The sequence below is a fragment of the Mizuhopecten yessoensis genome, unplaced genomic scaffold (genome assembly GCF_002113885.1).
Source record: "Mizuhopecten yessoensis strain PY_sf001 unplaced genomic scaffold, ASM211388v2 scaffold11009, whole genome shotgun sequence".
Lineage (NCBI taxonomy): Eukaryota > Metazoa > Mollusca > Bivalvia > Pectinida > Pectinidae > Mizuhopecten > Mizuhopecten yessoensis.
In genome coordinates this window covers 271,299-298,567 of record NW_018408833.1, presented here as the reverse complement: position 1 = coordinate 298,567, position 27,269 = coordinate 271,299, and the positions used below count along the sequence as shown (strand labels likewise).

At 36.2% G+C, this 27,269-nt stretch overlaps 1 protein-coding gene across 4 annotated transcripts; it reads left to right on the top strand.

Moving 5' to 3' along the window:
• Positions 1-1,530: 1,530 nt before the first annotated feature.
• On the top strand, positions 1,531-25,566 carry LOC110464557 (DNA ligase 3-like). 4 transcript variants are annotated; one of them, XR_002464510.1, is made up of 23 exons: positions 1,531-1,615; positions 2,618-3,179; positions 4,212-4,340; positions 4,974-5,135; positions 6,377-6,483; positions 8,279-8,323; positions 8,612-8,698; positions 9,058-9,137; positions 9,854-9,931; positions 10,561-10,729; positions 12,491-12,646; positions 13,090-13,221; positions 13,584-13,663; positions 14,601-14,688; positions 15,105-15,182; positions 15,827-15,950; positions 16,480-16,844; positions 17,086-17,442; positions 17,779-17,889; positions 21,976-22,061; positions 22,610-22,679; positions 23,748-25,275; positions 25,373-25,566. XR_002464510.1 is itself a non-coding variant. In XM_021519829.1 (22 exons), the coding sequence occupies exons 2-22, from the start codon at positions 2,684-2,686 to the stop codon at positions 23,844-23,846; spliced, it is 3,099 nt and encodes a 1,032-aa protein (XP_021375504.1). In that variant the 5' UTR covers positions 1,531-1,615; positions 2,618-2,683; the 3' UTR covers positions 23,847-25,566. The 4 variants fall into 4 exon arrangements, 1 of the variants encoding a protein (XP_021375504.1); XR_002464508.1 differs by having other exon boundaries at positions 25,315-25,566; XR_002464509.1 differs by having other exon boundaries at positions 1,553-1,623; positions 25,315-25,566.
• Positions 25,567-27,269: the final 1,703 nt, after the last annotated feature.

The following is a 27,269-nucleotide window of genomic DNA, read 5'->3' as shown; positions in this document are numbered from 1 at the left end:
TGACATAGATATACTTAGCTGAAATTCAGTAATTAAGCTCTGCAATACATCGATACTTAAACGGTTTACATGAAAGACGGCACATTCTTGTACTATTTTCTACTTTCTCGCAGCAATTTAACATGATAAATTAAAAAGTTTTTACATGAACAGCTGATGAATTATTTGTGTTTCTAGCATACCAATTAAATATTTACAGGTGCGTCGCGTTACATTCATCACATGCATCGGGCCTTTCCGACTAACAGCTGAGACTTTCTCTTATTTCTATGCAAATGCGCAGTTTTATTAACATATAAAGTGTCACGGTGTTTGTAATGAGTTTATCACTGTATATTCACATTTGCCCCCGCGCCGTCCCATTACAACAGTGTTAGAGGGCAAGTGTAATTATATAGGCTATAATTACAACTGCCTGAACAAAATGGCCGCCTGAAATGTATTTTGAGGCAGGGCAAATGGTTTTTGTAGGAATATGTCTTAAAAAAGAAAAATATGTAAATATAAAAAATACCTGGTTGTCTGGATGTAATTTTTGTTGATATAATTACAGGTGGCCGGTTTTATGGGATTTGCCAGAGGACACTTGTAATTATATCAACAATAATTACATCCAGACAACCAGTTATTGTTTAAATAATAGAGGGCTTATACTCATGAAGAAGGGAGAAAGTTTTTTTAATTGTTCAAATTCCTATATTTGAAAATGTTACATGTAATTCTTGGATTTAACTGTAACGTTACTCACACAATAAATGTCTTTCACGTTATGTTCTTTTCCCAAAGGGTTCTGTGTTCATTTGCTTTGTTTTTCAATTTTGGTAATTGTATTTCCTTCGTTTTTCGTCCCTCTTTGACGAAATTCGGCACCCAACTATAACGTTATGGGTTATACTATTTCTGTTGGTAACACTTATATGTAATTATCATAGCAAGCTAAATGGTCAAAACAACTATGGCAATAACGTCAAAAATTCGCTTAAATGTGGAGATGAAGAGAAAGCTCAATAAAATGGATTTTCAGAGAGTTCTCCCTCTATTGCTACCCTCCGCATCTTCCTTTAAGTTAGGAAGGTTTTTAGCCATTGGTGCAGAGGGCCTCTGATCCCATATGAATCCAGCTTGTGGAGTAGTCTGTCATTGGGAACTGTGTCAAAGGCCTTGGAGAAGTCAAGTATTGCCATGTCCACTTTGCCACGGTCAAAATATTTCAGTAGGTCGTCAATGGTGGTAATGAGTTGTGTTTCACAGGAGTATCCTGATCGGAAACCATGGTTCAGATATTGACTTAGATAATCTAATCTAATTCCGTGGTTCAGAGATGTTAGTACCCTATGTCTGTCCAGATGATCTAATAGTTTGTAGTTTGTACACAGTGAATATTAATATATATATATTTTAATTCTTATTTATCATATGTTATCAACTTAAATCAAGTAATTTCAACTGTGTTCAGACTGTGAACTTTACACTGTGTTTTGTCTTACAAAGGGAAGCAACCCTTACTAAACTTTAGCCTATATTGTAACTCTTTATCATTGAAGGATAGAAAACTTTCTTCAAATAACCGAGGGTGTCTGCAATAACAAAACTTGCTTGTTTAGCATTTATACAGGTAATATGGTTTGTATGCTTAATGTTTATTTCATACAAGTTGAAATTTCCCCATTTTATCAAAGATACATGCTAAAATTTCCATGACATGTTCGTGGAACTTCTTACCAGGAACAGTAGTTTCCGTGCTTCATCTTGTTGAAGTAAAAACAAAGACCGAAGACCACGCTCTTTACAAAAGTTACTAAGGTACATGGCTAAGGCAATCGTTAGCGATGTCATCACCCAGTTTTAAAGACGATATCTTTTGACATTCGATATAAACGTTGCTACATGTAGATAAAACAGATTGAGTTATGCATGATTAAACAGTTGAAATGGATGTACCTAACCAGCGCATGCGGGGTTTCTTTATGCACTGTCAACAAAAGTGGTAAATATAAAATCCCCACAGCAAAATTCAATGTTGTAAGAGCTAGTTTTAAACACATCCTGGGCGTTTTGCCCAAATGCTGTTCGCATACTAGTATGTAATTGTATATATATTTTAGTTATAAATGCATACTTGTTGAAATGTTTTTTAACAATTAAAAAAGAGGTATTTTTTTCATTTTTTAAGAACAATTATGTTGTCAGGGGAATTTCATGTATGTGTAGCTACATATACCTACATAACTAAAACAGGACTTAATTATATATGCCTAAGAATATTTTTTGGGCAAAACAACTTATATAAGCAGAGTGCGAAGCTACCAGGGACAAACAGGATTTAGGGTAAACAACCTGACACCCCTTTTCAACATACAACATTTGCAGATCCAAAATGTATTTATTTATTATCCATATTATTACCATTTATTTACTTTAAGGGGTGGAGCTAGAGAAACTTTATATAGAATAGTCTAAGCATAACTTCTTATTTCACTTATATACACTAAAAAAAATCAATGCTTATGTATTTTAGTATTCATAATAATCTTATGTTCATATATATATACATATATGGTGTGTGTTTATGTGTAGATAACACACCACATTTTCCTTTTTTTGTTTTCTTTCACAGATGATGGAGGTTTTGTGCAAGGCAGAGTGAAACAATTCCTTGTTGAATGTGGAGTGAAGTAATTTCATGCTAAGGTATCAAAGGGGTGTTTTCTGTTTATACAGAATATCTAGATACATTAGCTTATCTTCAGCTCCGGTAAAGTCACCTACGAGTATTGTAACACAGTCATGTCTTACCAATTTTACCTGTGATTCAAACTTTAGTAACAATTTGTTGACAAGGAAATCAGCCCCTTGGACCACTTTGACTTTGTCGAGAACCAAGAATTACTGTAAAATGGCTGATAATAGATATGTTATTGGATACGCAAAGCTCGGCACGTCTGGTTGTAAGGGCTGTAAGACGAAGATTGAAAAGGGTTCTTTGAGGATTGGGAAAGTGACCGCCAATCCGTTTGGTGGGGATGGAGACATGAAGCAGTGGTATCACCCTAGCTGTATCTTCAACACTTTCAAGCGAGCCCGCGCTACGACCAAGAAAATAGAAGAACCTGATGACATGGAAGGATTTTCAGAAATTCAACAGGAAGATAAAGATATGATCAACAAGCTAATAAAAGGTTACTAGAGTGTTGACATTCAATCTATCCACATTTCTCCTTTAAGTTAATAGAACATTTCCAAAAAACGTTCAGTGTGTTTCTAATGTAATGAGAATAATTTTGATAAAAATGATAGTACATTAATTAGTACATTAATGAGAAAAGTCTATTGAGTATCATCATATATGTAATGCTAGAAATGGAAATGTGTTGCAAAACCATAGGCCACTGGAAAAGGTAAACGAGACTGGCCTGCTTGATTAGGGTAGCTTGCCAATGCACCATTATTCCAATCAAGCTAAGTTAGGCCTAGCTGGTCAGCTTTCTGTTTACCTTGTTAGTACAAATCGAGCATGCCTTGGGTGGCCTTGTATGGCTAAACAGGATTACCTCACTTTTTCTGTTTGCATACACATCGTCCCAATTCCTATTAAAATAAATACATTCATAATTATTTCAGCAAAGTTTGAAATATATTTTGTAGAAATGTAGCTTTTTATAGGGACATAAAGATTGTAAATATATGAAAGCTACTGTAATTCAGAACACATTTCTAATTGAAGAAATTCACTCTCTATTTTCATTTTACTTTCTGTAGTAAATACTAAATTGTCAGTTTAATAGGTTCATCCAAGAAAATATGGAACTAATTTTCCATTGTAATTTTTAATAAGGTAATACAATTTTTTCATGAGAATACTGAAGAAATATTTTGCTACCCTAATATTAATTATCCTTCCCAAAAACATTTGTTTGTATTTAAATCCCAATAGATCCATTTTTATAAGCAGAAAAAAAACTAAATCCATTTTTTAGCTGGTATACCACTAATGCGTATAATAAAATAAGTATTCATAAAAAAGACACATACCTGAAATAACTGTTTCCATCCTCAAAATAAATTACAACAAAACAAAATAAATGGATCTAAGCATGCTTATTTTCTGTGTTGACACAAGCGAAATCACAATATTTAAAACAATTTGTCATATTGATAAAAATATGATTCAGTGATATTTCATGTTTTTGTTTTCTTTTTTTCTTTCACAGAAAACCTTGGAAATTCTAAAACACCAAGCAAGAAAACTCCAAAGGCTGTGACTCCCAAAAAGGTTGTTGCCTCTCCAGCTGCTGCCAAGTTTACCCCAGCTAAATCTTACAATGATGATGAGGAAGATGGTACTATGCTTTACATATCTTAAGATAATTACATTTCTTGATCTTACATTAACAACATTGGTGCTATATGCTACACTTTTCTAGATCTTGCAATAACAAAGATGATACTTTGTTTCACAGATCTAGATCTTACAATGAAGAAGATGGTTCTGTGCTACTAATTTAAAAAAAAATCAGACACTGATTATTCTTGTTTCTTCGTATAGTTAAACCATTCATTAATAGGTACTGGCAATCTTATTTTCTTATTCCAAAAGAAAAACGTTTTTTCCCATTAAATTTTAATGTACTGGTGTAATCACAGGGACTTGACACGTTCCTATGTCCCAGAATGAAAAATAATACCCCATGGTCCGACCCCCAGATAACTTATTATAAGTGATCTGGGGGTCGGACCATGGGGTATTTTTTTTCATAATAATAAGTGATCTGGGGTCGGACCATGGGGTATTGTTTTTCATTCTGGGTCATAGGAATGTGTCAAGTCCCTGTGGGTGTAATGGAGTTCAAAATGTCCATTGTAGATAGACCGATTTAGTCTTGTTTTATCTCTAACAAAATGTATGTCTGTATTCATTTATAAACAATAGGCTTGATATCATTAGAGAATGTATCCCCTGACCTTACTTCCAGCTGTTGTGCCCTCAACATCCTCCAAGATGCCGGATGATAATGGGGAGCGAGATGATGCATTCCGTGAATTCCGACGTCTATCTGCTGAAATTGCTGATGAGAGTAGTTACAACTCCAAGACTGCTCTGGTCTCAAAATACCTCACCAAAGGAACGACTGGAGGTTAGTTCATTCCCATTATTGCCAAACTTTCAAAATTTATTTGACTTACTTGTCTTAATTCCTTCTCTCTCAGTGGAGAATAAGGCCATGGACAAGTCCTCTCCAAGTGTTTCTGTCTCTCTGAGTGGAGAATAGGGCCATGGACAAGTCCTCTCCATGTGTTTCTGTCTCTCCAAGTGGAGAATAGGGCCATGTACAAGTCCTCTCGATGTGTTTCTGTCTGTCCAAGTGGAGAATAGGGCCATGGACAAGTCCTCTCCATGTGTTTCTGTCTCTCTGAGTGGAGAATAGGGCCATGTACAAGTCCTCTCCATGTGTTTCTGTCTCTCTAAGTGGAGAATAGGGCCATGGACAAGTCCTCTCCATGTGTTTCTGTCTCTCCGAGTGGAGAATAGGGCCATGGACAAGTCCTCTCCAAGTGTTTCTGTCCTGGGCTGATCTTGCTGCCTCAAAATCATTTAATTTGGGAGAATCCGCATGGCAAGGATAGTTGTGGTTCATAAGTGATTGTAGTAGGAATTGAAGATGGATACCAAATGGTATTCACTAGCACTCCATCACAGAATGTCAACACAAAGAATAGAATCTAGATGTTGTTGCTCCATCTTTTCCTATTCTTTAAATTACACTAAGCTCCAGCAAGCAACATTCACAAGCTTTCTCTCAGTCAATGTGTAATTTATAAAAGGCCAAACAACAGAAAACTTTTAAGAACCATATAGTAGAAAAAGGTTTTTAGTCAATAGGAAATAGTTATCATTAGCATATCTACATGTAGAGTGCAGGTGTGTTACTGGTATGTGTATGAGAAACCTTAATCCTTTCACCACTGTAGACCATAATGGACTCATCCAGATAAATGCATGGTAGAGTCTACTAAAGTTACTTAGGGGTGAAAGCGTTAAAAACAAAACAGTATGAATTTATGTTTACAGCTCTTCTGTATTTCAATGTTAGCACTTAATATAATCTCTACGTACATTCTATTGTTATGTGTTACAGAGAGCTACACAGGTAACCCTATCTACTTCTATTGTTATGTGTTACAGAGGGCTACACAGGTAACACCTATCTACTTCTGTTGTTATGTGTTACAGAGGGCTACACAGGTAACACCTATCTACTTCTATTGTTATTTGTTACAGAGAGCTACACAGGTAACACCTATCTACTTCTATTGTTATGTGTTACAGAGAGCTACACAGGTAACACCTATCTACTTCTATTGTTATTTGTTACAGAGGGCTACACAGGTAACACCTATCTACTTCTGAAGCTGCTACTGCCAGGAGTTGTGAAACGAGTATACAACCTGAACAACAAGCAACTTGTCAAATTATTTAGTCAGGTAAATGTTTTGGTGTTTAAAATCAGCAAATTTAAATACCTTTAGTTTTATGAAACCACTAAATATATGACCCATTTAACCTATCATGACCCATGTAACCTTTTAATATTTCAAAAAAGCAGTTTCTCTTTAGAGCATTTTGATCTGTAATCTTGGGATTTCCCTGTAAACTTAGCATGACACAAGTCATTTTTCATGATTCCTCCTAACTTAACGTTAATCACGTCAATGTAGTAGACACATTTATAAATTTGCATTGATATATTGTGGGGCACATGTCAACATGTAAGTTTACAGCATTGATATAATGTGGGTCACATTTCAACATGTAAGTTTACAGCATTGATGTAATGTGGGTCACATGTCAACATGTAAATTTACAGCATTGATATAATGTGGGTCGCATGTCAACATGTAAGTTTACAGCCTTTATATAATGTGGGTCACATGTCAACATGTAAGTGTACAGCATTGATATAATGTGGGTCGCATGTCAACATGTAAGTTTACAGCAATGATATAATGTGGGTCACATGTCAACATGTAAATTTACAGCATTGATATAATGTGGGTCACATTTCAACATGTAAGTTTACAGCATTGATGTAATGTGGGTCACATGTCAACATGTAAATTTACAGCATTGATATAATGTGGGTCACATTTCAACATGTAAGTTTACATCATTGATATAATGTGGGTCACATTTCAACATGTAAGTTTACAGCATTTATATAATGTGGGTCACATGTCGACATGTAAGTTTACAGCATTGATGTAATGTGGGTCACATGTCAACATTTAAGTTTACAGCATTGATATAATGCGGGTCACATGTCAACATGTAAGTGTACAGCATTGATATAATGTGGGTGACATGTCAACATGTAAGTTTACATTATTGATATAATGTGGGTCACATGTAAACATGTAAGTGTACAGCATTGATATAATGTGGGTATGAAAGTTTACAGCATTGATATAATGTGGGTCACATTTCAACATGTAAGTTTACATCATTGATATAATGTGGGTCACATTTCAACATGTAAGTTTACATCATTGATATAATGTGGGTCACATCTCAACATGTAAGTTTACAGCATTAATATAATGTGGGTCACATGTCAAAATGTAAGTTTACAGCATTGATATAGTGTGGATCACATGTCAACATGTAAGATTACAGTATTGATATAATGTGGGTCACATGTAAACATGTAAGTGTACAGCATTGATATAATGTGGGTCACATCTCAACATGTAAGTTTACAGCATTAATATAATGTGGGTCACATGTCAACATGTAAATTTACAGCATTGATATAATGTGGGAATGTAAGTTTACAGCATTAATATAATGTGGGTCACATGTCAACATGTAAATTTACAGCATTGATATAATGTGGGAATGTAAGTTTACAGCATTAATATAATGTGGGTCACATGTCAACATGTAAATTTACAGCATTGATATAATGTGGGTCGCATGTCAACATGTAAGTTTACAGTATTTATATAATGTGGGTCACATGTCAACATGTAAGTGTACAGCATTGATATAATGTGGTTCACACGTCAACATGTAAGTTTACAGCATTAATATAATGTGGGTCACATGTCAACATGTAAATTTACAGCATTGATATAATGTGGGTCACATGTCAACATGTAAGTTTACAAATGTAAATTAGGTTTCATAATATCAGAACAATGTTTATGTGATAACATATTTCAAATGTTCACTTTAATTGAAAACTGTCACCTATCATCAGAATTCTATTATGTGTTTTAGATCTTTGGAACCAGTCTGCAGGCAATGGTGGCTGATCTTGATCAGGTACATAACTGTTATAATCTGACAATCTATTTTCTCAATGTAAAAATATATGGATGTATTCAAGTTTCAATTGTGGTTTAAAAATTTCAATTCCAGAATGTTCCAATCTTACCAAAATCTATAGGAAGATTCTTAAAAATAAGGACTTTTGAAAGTGCTCTCTCCGAAGCATGTACAATTATCCATCTTCCCAGTGTTAAAATTCCATTTGAAACCACTTTTTGTGACGATAAACATTTTCAGAAGAATTAAATATATATATATGTCAAATTGTATTTTCTTTTGTAGGGAGATGTTGCCGAGACGGTGAAGATATTTTTTGAACAGAGTAAAAGTTTGATGCCCGCAAAGAAAAGTGCACTGACATTACAACAGGTACGGTCTTTGTGACTACCCTTCAAGTCTTAGTTAGGTATACCAGTAGATGTATGTTAGAATTTTATGTTTCCTTGTTATATTTAAGGCTAATGTTTATACAGTAAGAAACGTGAAATTTGCTTCCTGGAATGTTGACCAAAAAAAAAAAGTTTTCTGGATATAAATAGGTGATGCACAATATATTGTCCTATTCCAAGAAAGCAGTCATTCCCCAAAAAATGCAGTAAAAAAGTGAAGTAGACAATTTCAGAAAAAAACAGGAGGCAACATATTGCCAGGTGATAGGATATTTAAGTTGATGCATATCAATGCAAAATAAAACAGTTTTATGACATTAAACCACTGCTTTGTTTCAGGTGGACTATTTACTCGAGGAACTCTCGCTTGTAACAAAGGAAGATGACCAGCAGAGGATTCTCACAAAAATAGCAAAACGGTAAATATTAACCAGATACGGAATCATAGAAATCAACAAAGTTAACCAGAGGACAAACATGTTCAGTTTCACAGCTAGTCGCATACTCTCAGGCAAATGAAAATTAATGGCTTTTACAAATGTACTATACTATACTATTTACATCAGAAATATTACACTTTTATTATCTTCAAATACATCAAAATACATGTACAAAAATGTATAAATTAAAAATGAAGTAGAAATTAAACAAAAACAACTTTAAATCAGTTGAATTTGGAAGTTTTGGCTAAAATATTAGAAATTAAATATTGATAGGGATCTCCTAGATTTCCATTCGTTCAACTTTATAATATAATAATAGGCTACAAAAGTTAAATATGCACAAAAATAGGTAAAACTTAGGCTTTATTCATAAAATTAATCACTAAGCAATTTAAAAACACTTTCCATAGAAATAATACCAAATATATAAGTATTTTAACAAAATAGCTTTAATATATAATATTTTCAAACATAACCAACAATTAAAAAATGAATTGATACTTGATGGTATATTTGGCGCCACAGTGTACACATATAAAAAACCGAGTAACTATATTAAAAAGAATGACTTTTATATGCGATAAACAATGTGTCAATCTGACTTGTACTTGTTTACAGGAATTAAAACCAGGTAGGCCAATTTTAAGTAAGAGATACATGCTACTGAATTCTGTTTTCATGTCTTTTTGTAGATGTACACTAAACGACCTGAAGATGGTCATACGGCTGGTAAAACATGACTTGAGGATCAACGCTGGAGCTAAACACATGTAAGTCTTAATGAGAAAAAGGGTAAAATATGACCTGAGGATCAACGCTGGAGCTAAACACATGTAAGTCTTAATGAGAAAAAAGGTAAAATATGACTTGAGGATCAACGCTGGAGCTAAACACATGTAAAGTCTTAATGAGAAAAAAATCATACAAAATTCTGCTGTAGTTTATATAGTTTTCTTATGTGACTTTGCTAATATTTATGTCATGTGAATATACGTTTGCTGTAACCTGAAGGGTTTAGACACTTAGTGTGCTGTAAACAAGACGGTAGAGGGGCTATATGTCCAGTGTAGATAGGAGGGTTTAGATACCATGGTGTAGACAGGAGGGTTTAGATACCATGTTGTAGACAGGAGGGTTTAGATACCGTGGTGTAGATAGGAGGGTTTAGATACCATGTTGTAGACAGGAGGGTTTAGATACCATGTTGTAGACAGGAGGTTTTAAATGCTAAGTCTGTTATACACCAATCTGATTAAAATCATATCCTACGTTCTCTACGTATCACGATGCGTAGAGAACGTAGGATATGATTTTAATCAGATTGGTTATACATCAGAGGGTTTAGACAAGGTATGTATGACGGAAACCAGAAGGATTAGGTGTTGTGTCTCTGTTGTAGTCTTGAAGGTTTAGACCCCAATGCCTACGCAGCGTTCCAGGCCTCGAGGGATCTCCAGGATGTTGTTGACCGGGTCCGCCAAAACTTAGAGGAGGGAGGTGGTAAACCTGGGATGGCCAAGAAACTGAGTGTCAGGGCTAATCTCATGACTCCAGTTCTACCGATGCTTGTATGTATACCATGGCATAGAACATGAACATATTACCGTGAACATTGATGTGTTAACTCGAGAAAAGTACTCTCATTACTGAATGACATAAAAACTGGACTATTCTGTGGTGTAAGAATTGGTGTTAATTTTTCAAGTGTTTTGAAGATAACTGACCTTTACCGCAGTGTGGTTTGACAGAGAACAAATGTTTCATTTACAAGTGAGTAATTCAGGCTGTTAAACCTCTTTTTAGCTCACCTGGTCCGAAGGACCATGGTGAGCTTATGCCATACCGCAGCTTCCGTCGTCCGTCGTCTGTCCGTCAACTTTTCCTTTAAACCGCTACTAGTCATGAACGACTGAGCAGATTTTGACCAAATTTAGTCAGAAGCATCCTTTGGGGAAGGGGAACAAATTTTGTATAAATGGTGGGTCTGGCCCCCCTGGGGGCTGAGGGACGGGGCCCAATAGGGGAAATATAGGAAATTCTTTAAAATCCTTCTTCTTCTGTAGGAATGAAAGGATTTGTTTCATATTTGGTCTGAAGCATCCTTGGGAAAAGGGGTACAAATTTTGTATAAACCGTGGGTCTGGCCCCCCTTGGGGCTGAGGGGCAGGGCCCTTTAGGGTGAATATAGCAAATTCTTTAAAATCCTTCTTCTGTAGGAATGAAAGGATTTGTTCCATATTTGGTCTGAGGCATCCTTGGGTGAAGGGGAACCAATTTTGAATAAATCGTGGGTGTGGCCCCTAGGGGCCTGAGAGTCCCGGCCAAATAGGGGAAACATAGCAAATTATTCCTTAAAATCCTTCTTCTTCTGTAGGAATGAAAGGATTTGGTCCATATTTGGTGTGGAGCATCCTTGGGGAAAGGGGAACCAATTTTGTATAAACCGTGGGCCTGGCCCCCCAGGGGCCTGAGAGGCGGGGCCCAATAGGGGAAACATAGCAGATTATTCTCTAAAATCCTTCTTCTGTAGGAATTGGTCCATATTTGGTGTGGAGCATCCTTGGTAAAGGGGAACCAATTTTGTATAAACGGTGGGTGTGGCCCCTCTGGGACCTGAGGGGTGGGGCCCAATAGGGGAAATATAGGTAAAAACTTTATAATCCCAATTCTACCATAGGGATTAAGGGATATTTTCCTTATTTAGTCAGGAACATCCTTAGGCAAAAGGGACTCAATTTCATATAAACAGCGATTGTGGCCCCCTGTGGGCAGAATGGAGGGGCCCAATAGGGGAAACATAGCAAATTCTTCAAAATCCTTCTTCTTCTGTAGGAATGACAGGATTTTGTCCAAATTTGGTATGAAGCAGTTTTGGGTAAAGGGGAAACAATTTTGTATAAGCAGTGGGTGTGGTCTCCCAGGGGGCAGAAGGGCGGGGTCTCAATTGGAGAAATAGAGGTAAAACCTTTAAAACCCTACTTCGACCATCGGGATTATGGGATTTTATCCTTATTTAGTCTGGAGCATCAATGGACCAAGGGGACTCAATTTTGTATAATTGGTGGGTATGACCCCCACCCCACCCCCACTCCCACCCCACCCCCCTAGGTTGCATAGGGGTGGGGCTCTGTTTGAAGTTTGTGTTCGCTATATCTCAAGTACTGGATGGATCTTTCTGAAATTTCATATGTATATTTTAAACATATTCAGGTGAGCGATACAGGCCCTCTGGGCCTCTTGTTATATACTGATTTGGCATGAAATATAAACCAAACTTATACCTGAGTGAATTGGAATATCTTATTTACATTATGGTGTGTGCGTTTTAGGCTGAAGCGTGTAGATCTGTTGAGTTTGCCATGAAGAGATGTCCCAAAGGTTTCTATGCAGAGATTAAGTATGACGGTGAAAGGGTACAGCTACACAAGAAAGGACCAAAGTTCTCTTACTTCAGCCGGAGTCTTAAACCTGTACAACCACATAAGGTCAGTTACTTATCACAGCCGGAGTCTTAAACCTGTACAACCACATAAGGTCAGTAACTTATCACATCCCGAGTCTTAAACCTGTACAACCACATAAGGTCAGTTACTTATCACAGCCAGAGTCTTAAACCTGTACAACCACATAAGGTCAGTTACTAACACAGCCGGAGTCTTAATCCTGTACAACCACATAAGGTCAGTAACTTATCACAGCCGGAGTCTTAAACCTGTACAACCACATAAGGTCAGTTACTTATCAGAGCCAGAGTCTTAAACCTGTACAACCACACAAGGTCAGTAACTTATCACAGCAGGATTTAAATGTATACAACCCCCTACTCTAATGTAATAAGAATATGTTTATAAACAAAGTTTTGGAAATGATATGACTGATTCAGGGTTATGAATTCTTACTGATTGTATCTATAAATCGTTGATTTCAGGTGGAGCACTTTAAGGAATACATTCCGAAGGCTTTCCCTTCGGCGGACGACCTCATTCTGGACGCAGAGGTGTTACTAGTGGATACAAACACAGGAAAGCCCCTCCCCTTTGGTACACTAGGAGTCCACAAGGTATGTCACTGTATAAGTACAGAGAATTAGTTCCTGATCACAAGGGAGACATCTATGTCTCATTTGTTATCATCTGATTTGGGTAAATTTGTATCTTATTCTCTGAGACAAAACAGGGTAAATTTGCGTCTAATTGCCCCCTCTCCCAACTACACATGGGTAAATCTGTCTTATGGGCCCTGAATAAACAGGAAACACTTGGCGATATCTGTATCTCATTGGTCTCCAACCACACTTTTCCTATTTCAAAACCAAAAATATTTCACAGAATTTATGTAATTTAGACCATACAAATTTACTTACTGGTTTGTCAGATAGATTTCAGCAACAATGTTTATGTATATTGTGTTATTTTTTCACAGAAAGCTCAGTTCAATGATGCCAAAGTGTGCTTGTTTGTGTTTGACTGTCTTCACATTAACGGGGAGAACATCATGGACAAGTAAGTCTTTACATTAACAAGAGGGAGAGTATTATGATCAAATCTGATTGCTCATTGTTTGGGTCCTATTAATAATTATGTCATTCTTTGTAATGAAGGATATTGATATACCCCGTTCATGGAAGGCAAAATACAAATGTATAATACATTTGATGGGTTGTAAGTGTTTGGAGACTAAGGCTGCATTATGCATTAAACATCTATTGGTCGAGTTTTCTGTTGCCTTTCATTAGGTGATGACTTTTTCAAAAGGAAAATTCAAAATCCTGCAATTTCAGGTGATTTATAGTTAAAAGAATCTTGGATGTAGAACTGTCAGTTTAAATTTTTAGTTGTTGGGGTAATAACATTTCAGGTTAGATTTGGTGGAGGACTAACAGAATTTCAACCAAGGTATTGGCCTGTTACTCCTCAACCAAACTGACATTTACATGGTCAATTTGGTAACAGCCATTGTTTAAAGCTATTGTTGAGGAGCAACATTATTTTCTTCACAGAATGGTCAGTTGGCTGTTCGATTGATGGGTATTACAGGATTTCTGCCATGTATAGCTGTGAGTTTGGTTGAGGAGTAACAGGAGTTTAGCTATAGAATGACCAGTTGGTTGAGGAACAAATGGAAATAAGCCCAGAAATGGACAGTTTGGTTCTGTAGTGATATTCTTTTAGCCATAGAAATGTCAGATTTCAGCAATGAACTAGGCTACCTGGGGTAGTTTGGTTGACGATTGATAGGATTAAAGCTATGAATTGTTGATGTTTCAGTTGACCTCAAATGATAACGACCATCCTAAACCCAAACATTTAGAATTAACTACATTCATACATGTTTGGTGTTATTTACACTAGACTTAAATACCTATGACCTTTATATTATCAATAGACAACAATCATTATGTGGTATTTGTATTTGAGACAATATTCTATGGATTTACAGGCCAGTAAAGACTAGAAGAAGAATCCTGCATGAAAATATGACGGAGATTGAACATCGTATCATGTTCTCAGAGATGCAGCATATCAGGGTACCTATTCCCTTAAACTAAGTACAACTAAAAGTTTTCAGAGGAATGTCAGAAGTTAAAACATGTTCCACTGTTTGATATAAATGACTAATAATGATTTATGCATTGAATCCAGTCTTTACTGATATCAAGAGGGACTGAACCCTATGTTGTCTGCAATAATAGTTAGCATACTTGGAGCTATCACAAATAATTGATAAACAATAGAGAGATTGAAGATAGAAAAAGCCAGTGTAACACATGTTTGTAACTGAAATTGTAAAAAGAATCATTGTGGAAAATGGCTGCACTTGCCGTATATATACTATTTTTTGACTTATTGTGAAATGCTAAGATAGCTTTATCCTGTTTAGAACTGTATTGATTATTGACCTGGTACATAACGCCGGATTCTGATGCTGAGGTTTGTTGTACAGGAGCCAGATGACCTACAGGACTTGATGAACGATGTGTTTAGACAGGGGTTGGAGGGACTTGTTCTCAAGGACATTAATGTGAGTGGTCTCCCCTTGTACCATAATAAAGCGAATGCCTGTGATTGATTTGTTGTATGGCAGACTTAAAATCCAAGCATGAGTAACAGGAATTTGAGATCACTGGAGAACAAATATCGTAAAACCATCTTTGTAGGTTGTCTCAATTTCAACACTGACGAGAAAATAACAATAAGTGATCACAGTATTTCCTGTTTTCAAGTCTAACAGCTACATTTGTATTATGAAATATTTTGTCATGGAAAACATGAAGATCTAGGGCCATATATAATTTAAGTTTTAAGTTATTCTATTGGAAAAATGTTTCAAAAGTATTGGACAATAATTTATTTAACGTAATAGTTTTAGTGCATTATGGACCGCTGTCCGATCAATTAAGGATAATTTGATGATCTAATAAATGATATTGGATGTTATGATCTTGCCAAAGATCTGGATATCTGTCTTTATGTGTGTAGGGGATCTATAGTGTATACCAGTAAATGTGTGTAGAGTATTTATAGTGTAAATATGTGTGTAGGGGATCTATAGTGTATACCAGTAAATGTGTGTGGAGTATTTATAGTGTATATATTTGTGTAGGGGATCTATAGTGTATACCAGTAAATGTGTGTGGAGTATTTATAGTGTATATATTTGTGTAGGGGATCTATGAGCCAGGGAAGAGACATTGGTTGAAGATAAAGAAGGACTACCTGGAACAGGGCACAATGGCTGACTCTGCTGACCTGGTGGTATTAGGGGCCTACTTTGGATCGGGAAACAAAGGTAAAACACATGTTCTGGAGGTTTTCTTTGATCAGGGAAAAAGGGCCTGTTGAAATTTTATGTCTAGTTAGGATGAATACAATTTTCATATTTACTAAGCTAGACACTAGCATACTAACTTTTTTATAAGATTTCAATAAGTTAGAGTTGTGTGATCAAAAATTGGATAGGGAATTTTTCAACAAACTTGATCCCAGCATGCTACAGGCCAAATACCATAACCCTTTGCCTCATGTTTTTCATGAGAAGTCCTTCAAAACTTTTTATCCTTTGGACTCCTGTAACCTTGAAAATTGATCAAGGTAATTCATTAAAAAAAAAAGTTAAACCTACCTCCGAGCATACTCCTTGCCAAGAATCATTATTGTAGGCCTCATAATTATTCAAAAGTTGTAGGTGAAGGAAAAAGGTTGATGCTGGACGGACGCTACACCATTACATCAGGCCACTGGCACTTCGTGTCAGGTTAGCTGACTAAAGTTAGAGTCATCACACATTTAATATGTTCTCTGTATCGTCTTTGTTAAAGGTGGGATCATGTCAGTTTTCCTGTTTGGAGTTCATGACCCTGATACTGACCAGTGGTGTACAGTCACCAAGTGTCACAGCGGACTGGACGACAAGACCCTGGACGAACTCCAGACTAAGATGGATATGATCAAAATAAGTAAGGATGCAAGTAAGATTCCTGACTGGTTGAACATAAAAAAGCAAGTGATTCCTGACTTTGTGATCCGTAACCCAAAGAAGGCACCAGTATGGGAGATAGCTGGAGCCGAGTTTACTCAGGCCGAGATCCATACTGCAGATGGCATCAGCATTCGGTTTCCCCGTATCACTAAGTTTCGTGACGATAAAAGCTGGAAGGAGGCTACGAATCTCCCAAGGCTAAAGGTAAACATGGTTTAAGACACAACTCTGAGTCTACTAACAGGTCAGCTTTTACCAATTAAAGAATCAAAAAGATGTCCTAACAGAAAGTTAAATTCTGAAGAATAAAAGAGTCACTGGAAAATATTGCTTTATATAATGCTCCTCACTCTTGGGAATAGCTTTATATAACAGGTTTGATCAGTAACCTTGTATTGTGATAAAACCTCTCATGACAACATTCTCTTGACTACTGTGTTTATAGGAACTGTTTAAGAAATCCAAGGAGACAACAGACCTGTTTCCCAGCCCTAAAAAAGGCAAGACTGCTGTCAAACGGAAAGGGAGCCAGGACAGTAATGATGACAACAGCAATGGTAATAGTAATGGCCACTCAGAACACAGGGGGTCAGCACCTTCTACACCCTCCAAAGGTCGGGGGTCGTCACCTGTAACCCCCTCCAAGACCACGCCCAGTAAGATGGGGAGTCTGACAGGCTGGGTCAAAAGGGGTGAAAAAAGGTCAAGGTCAGAAGATAGTGATGAAGCCTCATCACCAAAGAAAAAAGTATCGCAAAGTTCTCCTTCAAAGAAAATGGATGAGGAATCGCCAAGGAAGAAGGTAAGATAGAGTACACTCAGTTGGGATTTGATGTCAGCTAATCTAATAAGCTGAAACATAGAAATTACAAATAAGAACTTGTATGTATCTAAATTTAAAACCTCAAATTGAATTTTCAAATCATTATTTTAAATTATGAATGTTACTTTTGAAAATATTTATTCATTGTTTCAATTATGCTTGCTATTGTAACATGTCAAAGAGATTCAAATTTTGGCATTTTTTTGGGGACAAAATTCCATGGAATCTCCAGCATATGGAATATTTGATTAATTTACATTGTATATCTCTTAGTAAGACATATTCAGATAATCTATTTGCAAACTTCTTTTCCAGTCCTCTAATAAACCTGTGTGTAAATATGGAAGTGACTGTTACCAAACTAACCCTGCCCACATAGAGCAGTTTTACCACCCAACAGACAACAAGCTACCCAAACCAGGGGAGGTAAGTGTGTAGGCTTCCAAACCAGGGGAGGTAAGTGTGTAGGCTTCCAAACCAGGGGAGGTAAGTGTGTAGGCTTCCAAACCAGGGGAGGTAAGTGTGTAGGCTTCCAAACCAGACCAGAGGAGGTAAGTGTGTAGGCTTCCAAACCAGGGGAGGTAAGTGTGTAGGCTTCCAAACCAGACCAGAGGAGGGAAGTGGGTAGGCTTCCAAACCAGGGGAGGGGAGTGTGTAGGCTTCCAACAACAGGGAGGGTAAGTGTGTAGGCTTCCTACAACAGGGAGGGTAAGTGTATAGGCTTCCAAAAACAGGGAGGGTAAGTGTGTAGGCTTCTAAAAACAGGGAGGGTAAGTGTGTATGCTTCCAAACACAGGGAGGGTAAGTGTGTAGGCTTCCAGCAAAAGGGAGGGTAAATGTGTAGGCTTCTAACAACAAGGAGGGTAAGTGTGTAGGCTTCCAACAAAAGGGAGGGTAAGTGTGTAGGCTTCCAAACACAGAGATGGTACGTTTTTAGGCTTCCAAAATCAGGGAGGGTAAGTGTGTAGGCTTCCAAAATCAGGGGATGTAAGTGTGTAGGTAACCAAAACCAGGGGTGGTAAGTGTTAGGTGCTTACGTGTGTTATTTATTTTGTCCTGTTCCGTGTTATACGGAACAGAATAATGTTTAATGTGTAATTAATGTAAGTGTGTAGGCTACCCTACATTAGTCCACTGTAAACTATCACAGGCCACTACTCGTTTTATGTACTTGGGTGACCTCTGTTCACCTCTTTGCTGTGGATTCCCCAGGTCACCTCCTTATGTTCTGTAGCTGCTTTATGGAACCTCACCTCTCTGCAGACTATGTTAAGCTACCCAGTGACCTAAGGCAGCCAAGCTTCTATAGCTTGTTCTGGTAGTTTAACATATGAAACCCTACAAAAGGAAGTAAAGTCCAGGTTCTTTTCCTTAACATTTAATTTCTTGAAGAAGCTAAGTTGTTACTGCATATGGGCCATGTGCTTATTGATTTGAGATGTTCATTAGTACAATGACAACAGATTGGTCAGTCACCCAGACCATGTCGGAACAGGTGATAGTTATTCGAACTGTAGAAGGGCGAGGAATAGTGATAAAGATAGTGCCCTCGCTGGGGCTTGAACCTGTGACCCTTGGCTCTCCAGCCCAATGCTCTACCGCTGAGCTAAAGGGAAATTCCCACAAGGGGATCTATTTCAATCACTATTCCTCATCCTACTACAAACTGGTGCTGTTGACCCTCCCTGTTCAAGGCAGGAGAAACCTTGGCAGGGAGTCTAAGAACCTGGGTTGGAGTATGATAAAAAGGGGTGAATAGTGTAAAAAATGTGCATTGATTAGGTTGCCTTACAAGCATCAGCCCTTAAGCTCAGCGGTAGAGCATCGGGCTGGAAAGCCAAGGGTTGCTGGTTCGAGCTCCAGTGAGGACACTATCTTTATCACTATTCCTCGTCCTACTACAAAACTAGTGGCCATGACTTAAGTCAAACCAACAGGTAGTACGGTACCAATAGTAACTGGTCTTAACCTAGTATACCAGTCATTGTTTATGATACACTAAAACATGTTGTAGTCAGTATACCAGTCGTTGTTTATAATACATTAAAACATGTTGTAGTCTGTATACCAGTCGTTGTTTATAATACATTAAAACTTGTTGTAGTCAGTATACCAGTCGTTGTTTATAATACACTAAAACATGTTGTAGTCAGTATACCAGTCGTTGTTTATAATACATTAAAACTTGTTGTAGTCAGTATACCAGTCGTTGTTTATAATACATTAAAACTTGTTGTAGTCAGTATACCAGTCGTTGTTTATAATACATTAAAACTTGTTGTAGTCAGTATACCAGTCGTTGTTTATAATACATTAAAACTTGTTGTAGTCAGTATACCAGTCGTTGTTTATAATACATTAAAACTTGTTGTAGTCAGTATACCAGTCGTTGTTTATAATACATTAAAACTTGTTGTAGTCAGTATACCAGTCGTTGTTTATAATACATTAAAACTTGTTGTAGTCAGTATACCAGTCGTTGTTTATAATACATTAAAACTTGTTGTAGTCAGTATACCAGTCGTTGTTTATAATACATTAAAACTTGTTGTAGTCAGTATACCAGTCGTTGTTTATAATACATTAAAACTTGTTGTAGTCAGTATACCAGTCGTTGTTTATAATACATTAAAACTTGTTGTAGTCAGTATACCAGTCGTTGTTTATAATACATTAAAACTTGTTGTAGTCAGTATACCAGTCGTTGTTTATAATACATTAAAACTTGTTGTAGTCAGTATACCAGTCGTTGTTTATAATACATTAAAACTTGTTGTAGTCAGTATACCAGTCGTTGTTTATAATACATTAAAACTTGTTGTAGTCAGTATACCAGTCGTTGTTTATAATACATTAAAACTTGTTGTAGTCAGTATACCAGTCGTTGTTTATAATACATTAAAACTTGTTGTAGTCAGTATACCAGTCGTTGTTTATAATACATTAAAACTTGTTGTAGTCAGTATACCAGTCGTTGTTTATAATACATTAAAACTTGTTGTAGTCAGTATACCAGTCGTTGTTTATAATACATTAAAACTTGTTGTAGTCAGTATACCAGTCGTTGTTTATAATACATTAAAACTTGTTGTAGTCAGTATACCAGTCGTTGTTTATAATACATTAAAACTTGTTGTAGTCAGTATACCAGTCGTTGTTTATAATACATTAAAACTTGTTGTAGTCAGTATACCAGTCGTTGTTTATAATACATTAAAACTTGTTGTAGTCAGTATACCAGTCGTTGTTTATAATACATTAAAACTTGTTGTAGTCAGTATACCAGTCGTTGTTTATAATACATTAAAACTTGTTGTAGTCAGTATACCAGTCGTTGTTTATAATACATTAAAACTTGTTGTAGTCAGTATACCAGTCGTTGTTTATAATACATTAAAACTTGTTGTAGTCAGTATACCAGTCGTTGTTTATAATACATTAAAACTTGTTGTAGTCAGTATACCAGTCGTTGTTTATAATACATTAAAACTTGTTGTAGTCAGTATACCAGTCGTTGTTTATAATACATTAAAACTTGTTGTAGTCAGTATACCAGTCGTTGTTTATAATACATTAAAACTTGTTGTAGTCAGTATACCAGTCGTTGTTTATAATACATTAAAACTTGTTGTAGTCAGTATACCAGTCGTTGTTTATAATACATTAAACTTGTTGTAGTCAGTATACCAGTCGTTGTTTATAATACATTAAACTTGTTGTAGTCAGTATACCAGTCGTTGTTTATGATACATTATTACACCTCTACTTTATTTACTCTATATAAAAGTAATCGGTTAAATCAAATATATCCCCACTTTTGCCTGAGTGTGTTTTAGTCCTGTGTGTTAGTCTGGGAACTAAAACACACCTACACTCGGGTGTTTCCGCCGAGCCAATCCGGCGAAAGGTGGGCGGAGCTTGTTACCGAACTCGGAAGCGACGCGCGAAGTGGGCGGAACTTGCTACCGAACTCGGAAGCATTTGGCTCCATTGCCATCAAAGGGGTAGTTGGGACGTGAAGCTTTACAGCTTATGGTTTGCAAATATTTTCTAGTTAAAACTATCTCTCCAGTGTGTATCGGTATAATAAAACGGTTAAAGTATGGGGTTGAGGGATATACTAAGTTTCTGGTGTCCCTTGACCATGCCTATTTCCCTCGGCTTCGCCTCGGGAAATAGACCTGGTCTCGGGACACCATAAACTTGCTATATCCCTCAACCCCATACTTTAACTGTATATTAAAACTTGTTGTAGTCAGTATACCAGTCATTATTTATAATACATTAAAACTTGTTGTAGTCAGCAACATATATACAAGTGCAGTGTTTACTTATGAAGATCATTGTTTTCATAACATTTCAACATGATGCAGTCAAAGACTATATACAGTACAATGTTTATTTACTTGGGGTTCCAAGTATCTTGTTAACAATAGGATGTAGTGTCTACTCATACAATTATATTATTTAAACTAGTATCACATTATTACATGTGATGATTTGTCATTGCAGAAATTACCAAATGTGTTTTCTGGAACAAAAATATTCTTGCCTGAAGACACAGACAAATACAGGCTGCTGAAGCGATACATCATCGGGTAAGAATTGGATTGGAGGGTAGTTAAGCCAGTCTTAAGTCCTGGGACTCCTTAAACAAAAGGACAGGTTCTTATTTCTTTGAATCCAGTTTCTACAAATATTGATATTAAATCCTTTCGTGTCCTTAAATTCTACAAACTAATATGTTTCACTTGTAAAGGGAACCTATTGGATCAGGAAAAATGTATTCTATACTCGCCTCGAACAAACTTAATCATTAGCAAAAATGTACTCTGTACTCGCCTCAAACAAACTTAACCGTTAGCAAAAAGGTACTCTGTACTCGCCTCGAACAAACTTAATCGTTAGCAAAAATGTACTCTGTACTCGCCTCGAAAAAACTTAATCGTTAGCAAAAATGTACTCTGTACTCGCCTCGAACATACTTAATCTTTAGCAAAAATATACTCTGTACTCGCCTCGAACAAACTTAATCATTAGCAAAAATATAAATTTCTTTGTAACAAAAACATTGTTTATAACTAGAAACAATGATTCAATGATTGATATGGTCTTTTTTAAAAATGAATGTTTTCTTCCTTTACAGATTTGATGGAGATCTTGTGGACGACTTTCAGAAGAAAACAGCAACCCATGTTATTGTTAAACCAGGGGAGGTAAGTTAGTTATGACTTTTCAGGAAAATAATCACCACACAATCTGTAAGTTTGCAAATGTAATACAAACATTCACTCAGGTGGTTGAGGTTTTTTTCCCGATCCGATGGGGTTATAAATGTTACCAGTTGTTCATAGCTATATGTGAATCTGAGGTAATGGGAGTAATGAATGTTACTGGTTGTCTATAGTGACATGTAGACCTGAGGTAATAGAAGTAATAAATGTTACTAGTTGTCTGTAGTTATATTAAGTCCTGAGATGATATAAGTTATAAATGTTACTAGTTGTCTGTAGTTATTTTAAGTCCTGAGGTAATATAAGTAATAAATGTTACTAGTTGTCTGTAGTTATATTAAGTCCTGAGATAATATAAGTTATAAATGTTACTAGTTGTCTGTAGTTATTTTAAGTCCTGAGGTAATATAAGTTATAATGTTACCAGTTGTTAATAGTGACATGTAGACCTGAGATAATAGAAGTAACAAATGTTGCCAGTTGTTAATAGTGACATGTAGACCTGAGATAATAGAAGTTATAAATGTTACAAGTTGTTAATAGTGACATGTAGACCTGAGATAATATAAGCTATAAATGTTACCAGTTGTCTGTAGCTACATGTAGACCTGAGGTAATAGAAGTTATAAATGTTACAAGTTGTTAATAGTGACATGCAGACCTGAGGAAATATGTTATAAATGTTATCAGTTGTTAATAGCGACATGTAGACCTGAGGTAATATAAGATGTAGACCTGAGGTAATAGAAGATGTAGACCTGAGGTAATAGAAGATGTAGACCTGAGGTAATAGAAGATTAGACCTGAGGTAATAGAAGATGTAGACCTGAGGTAATAGAAGATGTAGACCTGAGGTAATAGAAGATGTAGACCTGAGGTAATAGAAGTAATAAATGTAACTGGCTGTCTAGTTACATGTACACCTGAGGTAATACAAGTTATAAATGTTACCAGTTGGCTGTAGTTACATTTACTCTTACATTTACACAATTTGTAAATGCGACCCAGTCGTCTATAGCTACATGTAATAATCTTACCTTGTACTTCTAGGTGGTGTCGACCACAGGTGTATGTGTCACGGTGGAGTGGCTGTGGAGCAGCATCAAAAAGAAGGTGAAGGTGCCCCTGCAGAATTTCCGTGTCACATGATCAAGTTCTTATGTGATCAATTGTTTGTGAGACGTGATATGATAAAGTTTTAATATTGACTGGGCATCCACAGAATGATATTGCAAACAGTGAACACGAATCATTCTCAGATTAAGACATTTTATCCTGGATGTAAATCCTGACTTTGTACGAACATCCTGTACACGTAGGAAACTTCCTTTTGTATTAACCAGTTTGTATATGAATGTGAACAGATACTAGATTTGTTCATACCTTACTTAAACCCGGGTACCCTACGACTGTTACCGTAGTCGTAGCGTTATTCTGGAGCTGTGTGTATAATGTATGGGAGATGATGATAAGTATGGGATGTGCTACTCAGAGAAAATTGAAGTGTTATGGAAGTAATTGTTTAAGGGTTATTACAGTACCTATACTGACAGATTACCCTTTTACTAGATGGTTTTGCTAACTCAGGGAAAACAATTCTATGTTGTAACTTAATATCATGTATAAAGATGAAAAAACAAATTCAAGTCACAACCAATTTTTAATATACTTTTAGTTAAACATTATTTTTTGGCAACAAGCTGATTTTTTATTTTTGATGCACGCTTTATTGATCATAGACATGAATATATATAAGATGTTGTGTCTGGAAAGTCAATATTTCAACTATTACAGCTTACGGTAATTTAATTTATACATATATGATCATTGTCATTAATACATTATACACTTATTTGTGTGAAAATCTGTGTGACTACCCATGATTTGTGATGAATTTGGAATTTGAGGTTTTGCATGCAAACATGTGTACTTTTACATAATTTATGGTCATTAGTGATTACAAGAATCATTTTGTGTCTGGCAGCTATGAAATGAACCGGTTGATAATCAAATCACTAAATAGGAAAGTTACCTGCTCATTGCCATTGTAAAATCATTTTACATTTTATTATCAAACAACTTGACAGCCATTTTACTAAGATGGTTCACAAGTTATTTGATAAACGTCATAATGATAGCTGTATTGTTTCCTCTTTGAAGCTTCATACAAACGTCTGCAGGTTTAACCTTACATCGGCTACTCTAGGCGCAGTTCATACTGTTGTACAAAATGTATTCATTTGGTTCTGCACATGCAAGAACATGTCTTTGCATGCAGGTATCGTTTAGAAATATTGTCATAGTAAAAGGACTCAATTTAAAAGAAAAAATGGTTGTGAGAATGTTATCAAACTTTACATGGGTCACACACATTTCAGATATTTAGCAAACCAACCATCAATTAAACAACTTGTTTATGGTAATTTTTTAATGTATTTGTTAGAATGATAAAACACCTAGCAGATACATAAAAATAAGCTTTGAAAAATATTGCAATTTCATTTCTGTATTGCAATACAAAACAATATGCCTGTGTAAAGTGATATGTATTGTGACAGACTTTATACATAAAGACCAGGTTTGGTGGCCTGTGTAAAGTGATATACATAGAGACCAGGTTTGGTGGCCTGTGTAAAGTGATATGTAATGTGACAGACTTTATACATAAAGATCAGGTTTGGTGGCCTGTGTAAAGTGATATGTATTGTGACAGACTTTATACATAAAGTCCAGGTTTGTTGGCCTGTGTAAAGTGATATGTATTGTGCCAGGCTTTATACATAAAGACCAGGTTTGGTGGTCTGTGTAAAGTGATATGTATTGTGACAGCCTTTATACATAAAGACCAGGTTTGGTGGCCTGTGTAGGGGGATATGTATTGTGACAGACTTTATACATAACGACCAGGGTTGGTGGCCTGTGTAAAGTGATATGTATTGTGGCAGACTTTATACATAAAGTCCAGGTTTGGTGGCCTGTGTAAAGTAATATGTATTGAGACAGACTTTATACATAAAGTCCAGGTTTGGTGGCCTGTGTAAAGTGATATGTATTGTGACAGACTTTATACATAAAGTCCAGGTTTGGTCATATACTTGTAAGCAGAACACCCGATAGTTGATAGTGAAGATGAAAGTAAAACGTAATTTTCATATGTAATGACTCAACAATCCACTCACACCTAATCCTGTATGTAGCCAGTAGGGAACATGTTGGACCTTTTCTATATTCACAATCCAGCCACTTTACTTATAGTTAACTTGTAGTTTTATTGTTATTGAACAGGAACTTTATATTCCTTGCACCAGACTCGGTGTTAGATTCTAGAATAGGGGAGATAAGAGCTTTCATCCCTGGTTGTTGCTTTAATAGTTGCCAACTTCTTATTGAGAATAAAGGTGGCTTGATATCGGAAAATAAACTGTACAGATTAGAAAATGAATGATAGACATTTTTAATTTTTGATACCTTTCTTGTCCCATGTGTATGCAGTACCTTGTTATAGTCATAGGGTACATTCGCCGAAACGGTTGAAACGGTTGAACCAGTTGAACCTGTAAAGAAAACGACAGGCACAGATCTGGACCGAGGCTGACCTTAGGAAAATTTGGCACGTGTAGATTGAGGGGTCCAGACGTACCTGACTGAAACTAAAATGCTGACTATTGGTAGTTTGCATTATTTCTTTCTAAACAATGTCAAGTCACATGTAGTTTTTAAGATACGTTATGTAATTCAGTGGACGCATGAAAGAAGGGCATAATATTCTTGATACATTGTTTATTATTCTCCGAAACTGCATTTTTAGCTCTGCTTATAGAACGGTCCAAGTGCGTTCGTTTATCGTGGAATATTTCTGCGCCACACGTACCGTTTCAACCACAGGATACGCGAATGTAGCCTTACTCCGTTACCGTTTTGTTAATCAACTGTGTATACTGTATTGTTTTTCCTTCTCTCTGTATTTGTTGAAAACCTGTTTACTGAGGCAATAATGTAGCAATTTGTCAAATATTTTAGCAAACATTTCCGTCAATCATGATTACGCTAAACCCTCTAGCTTTGATTAGATTTGTCTCCCCTTATGAACGAGTAGTGTGTTAAGCTAACTAATGTGCATGATTTAGGATGTTACATAATTAGTATCTTTAGGGCAAGTAGTCTTTTGACAACTTATTAATTCTGAATGCACAAGTTATACCTTATTGATGTGTCGTGTTACAATAAATGACTGAATTTAATCATGTATTGGTCTATTATCATTTCAAGTCTTCTAGGAAAACATGCAATAAAGAGTAATTAAGGTCTCTGTACAGGCAATATCCAACAGAACCAGTGTTAACAGACCATGTCTTAGCAGCAGCAAACACAGGGTTGACCAATCATCAGCTTTTAACAGCAAACAGACTGTTGACGGGCTATCTCCCAGTAAATTGTTGAGTGTACATACATTTGGATGAAAAACACTTGCCATTGGGCATGTTTTAGTTGTTTATACAGTAGATATTTTTTGGTTTGTTTCTATTTTCTTATTTTCAAACACCTTGTATTACTCTTGATGTGTACGAATCA

Coding starts and splice junctions, on each gene's coding strand:
- LOC110464557 (XM_021519829.1), top strand. CDS start 2,684: ATGCTAAGGTATCAAAGGGGTGTTTTCTGTTTATACAGAATATCTAGA. Junction 3,180..4,211: donor GATCAACAAGCTAATAAAAG/GTTACTAGAGTG, acceptor TTTCTTTCACAG/AAAACCTTGGAAATTCTAAA. Junction 17,443..17,778: donor AGGAATCGCCAAGGAAGAAG/GTAAGATAGAGT, acceptor CTTCTTTTCCAG/TCCTCTAATAAACCTGTGTG.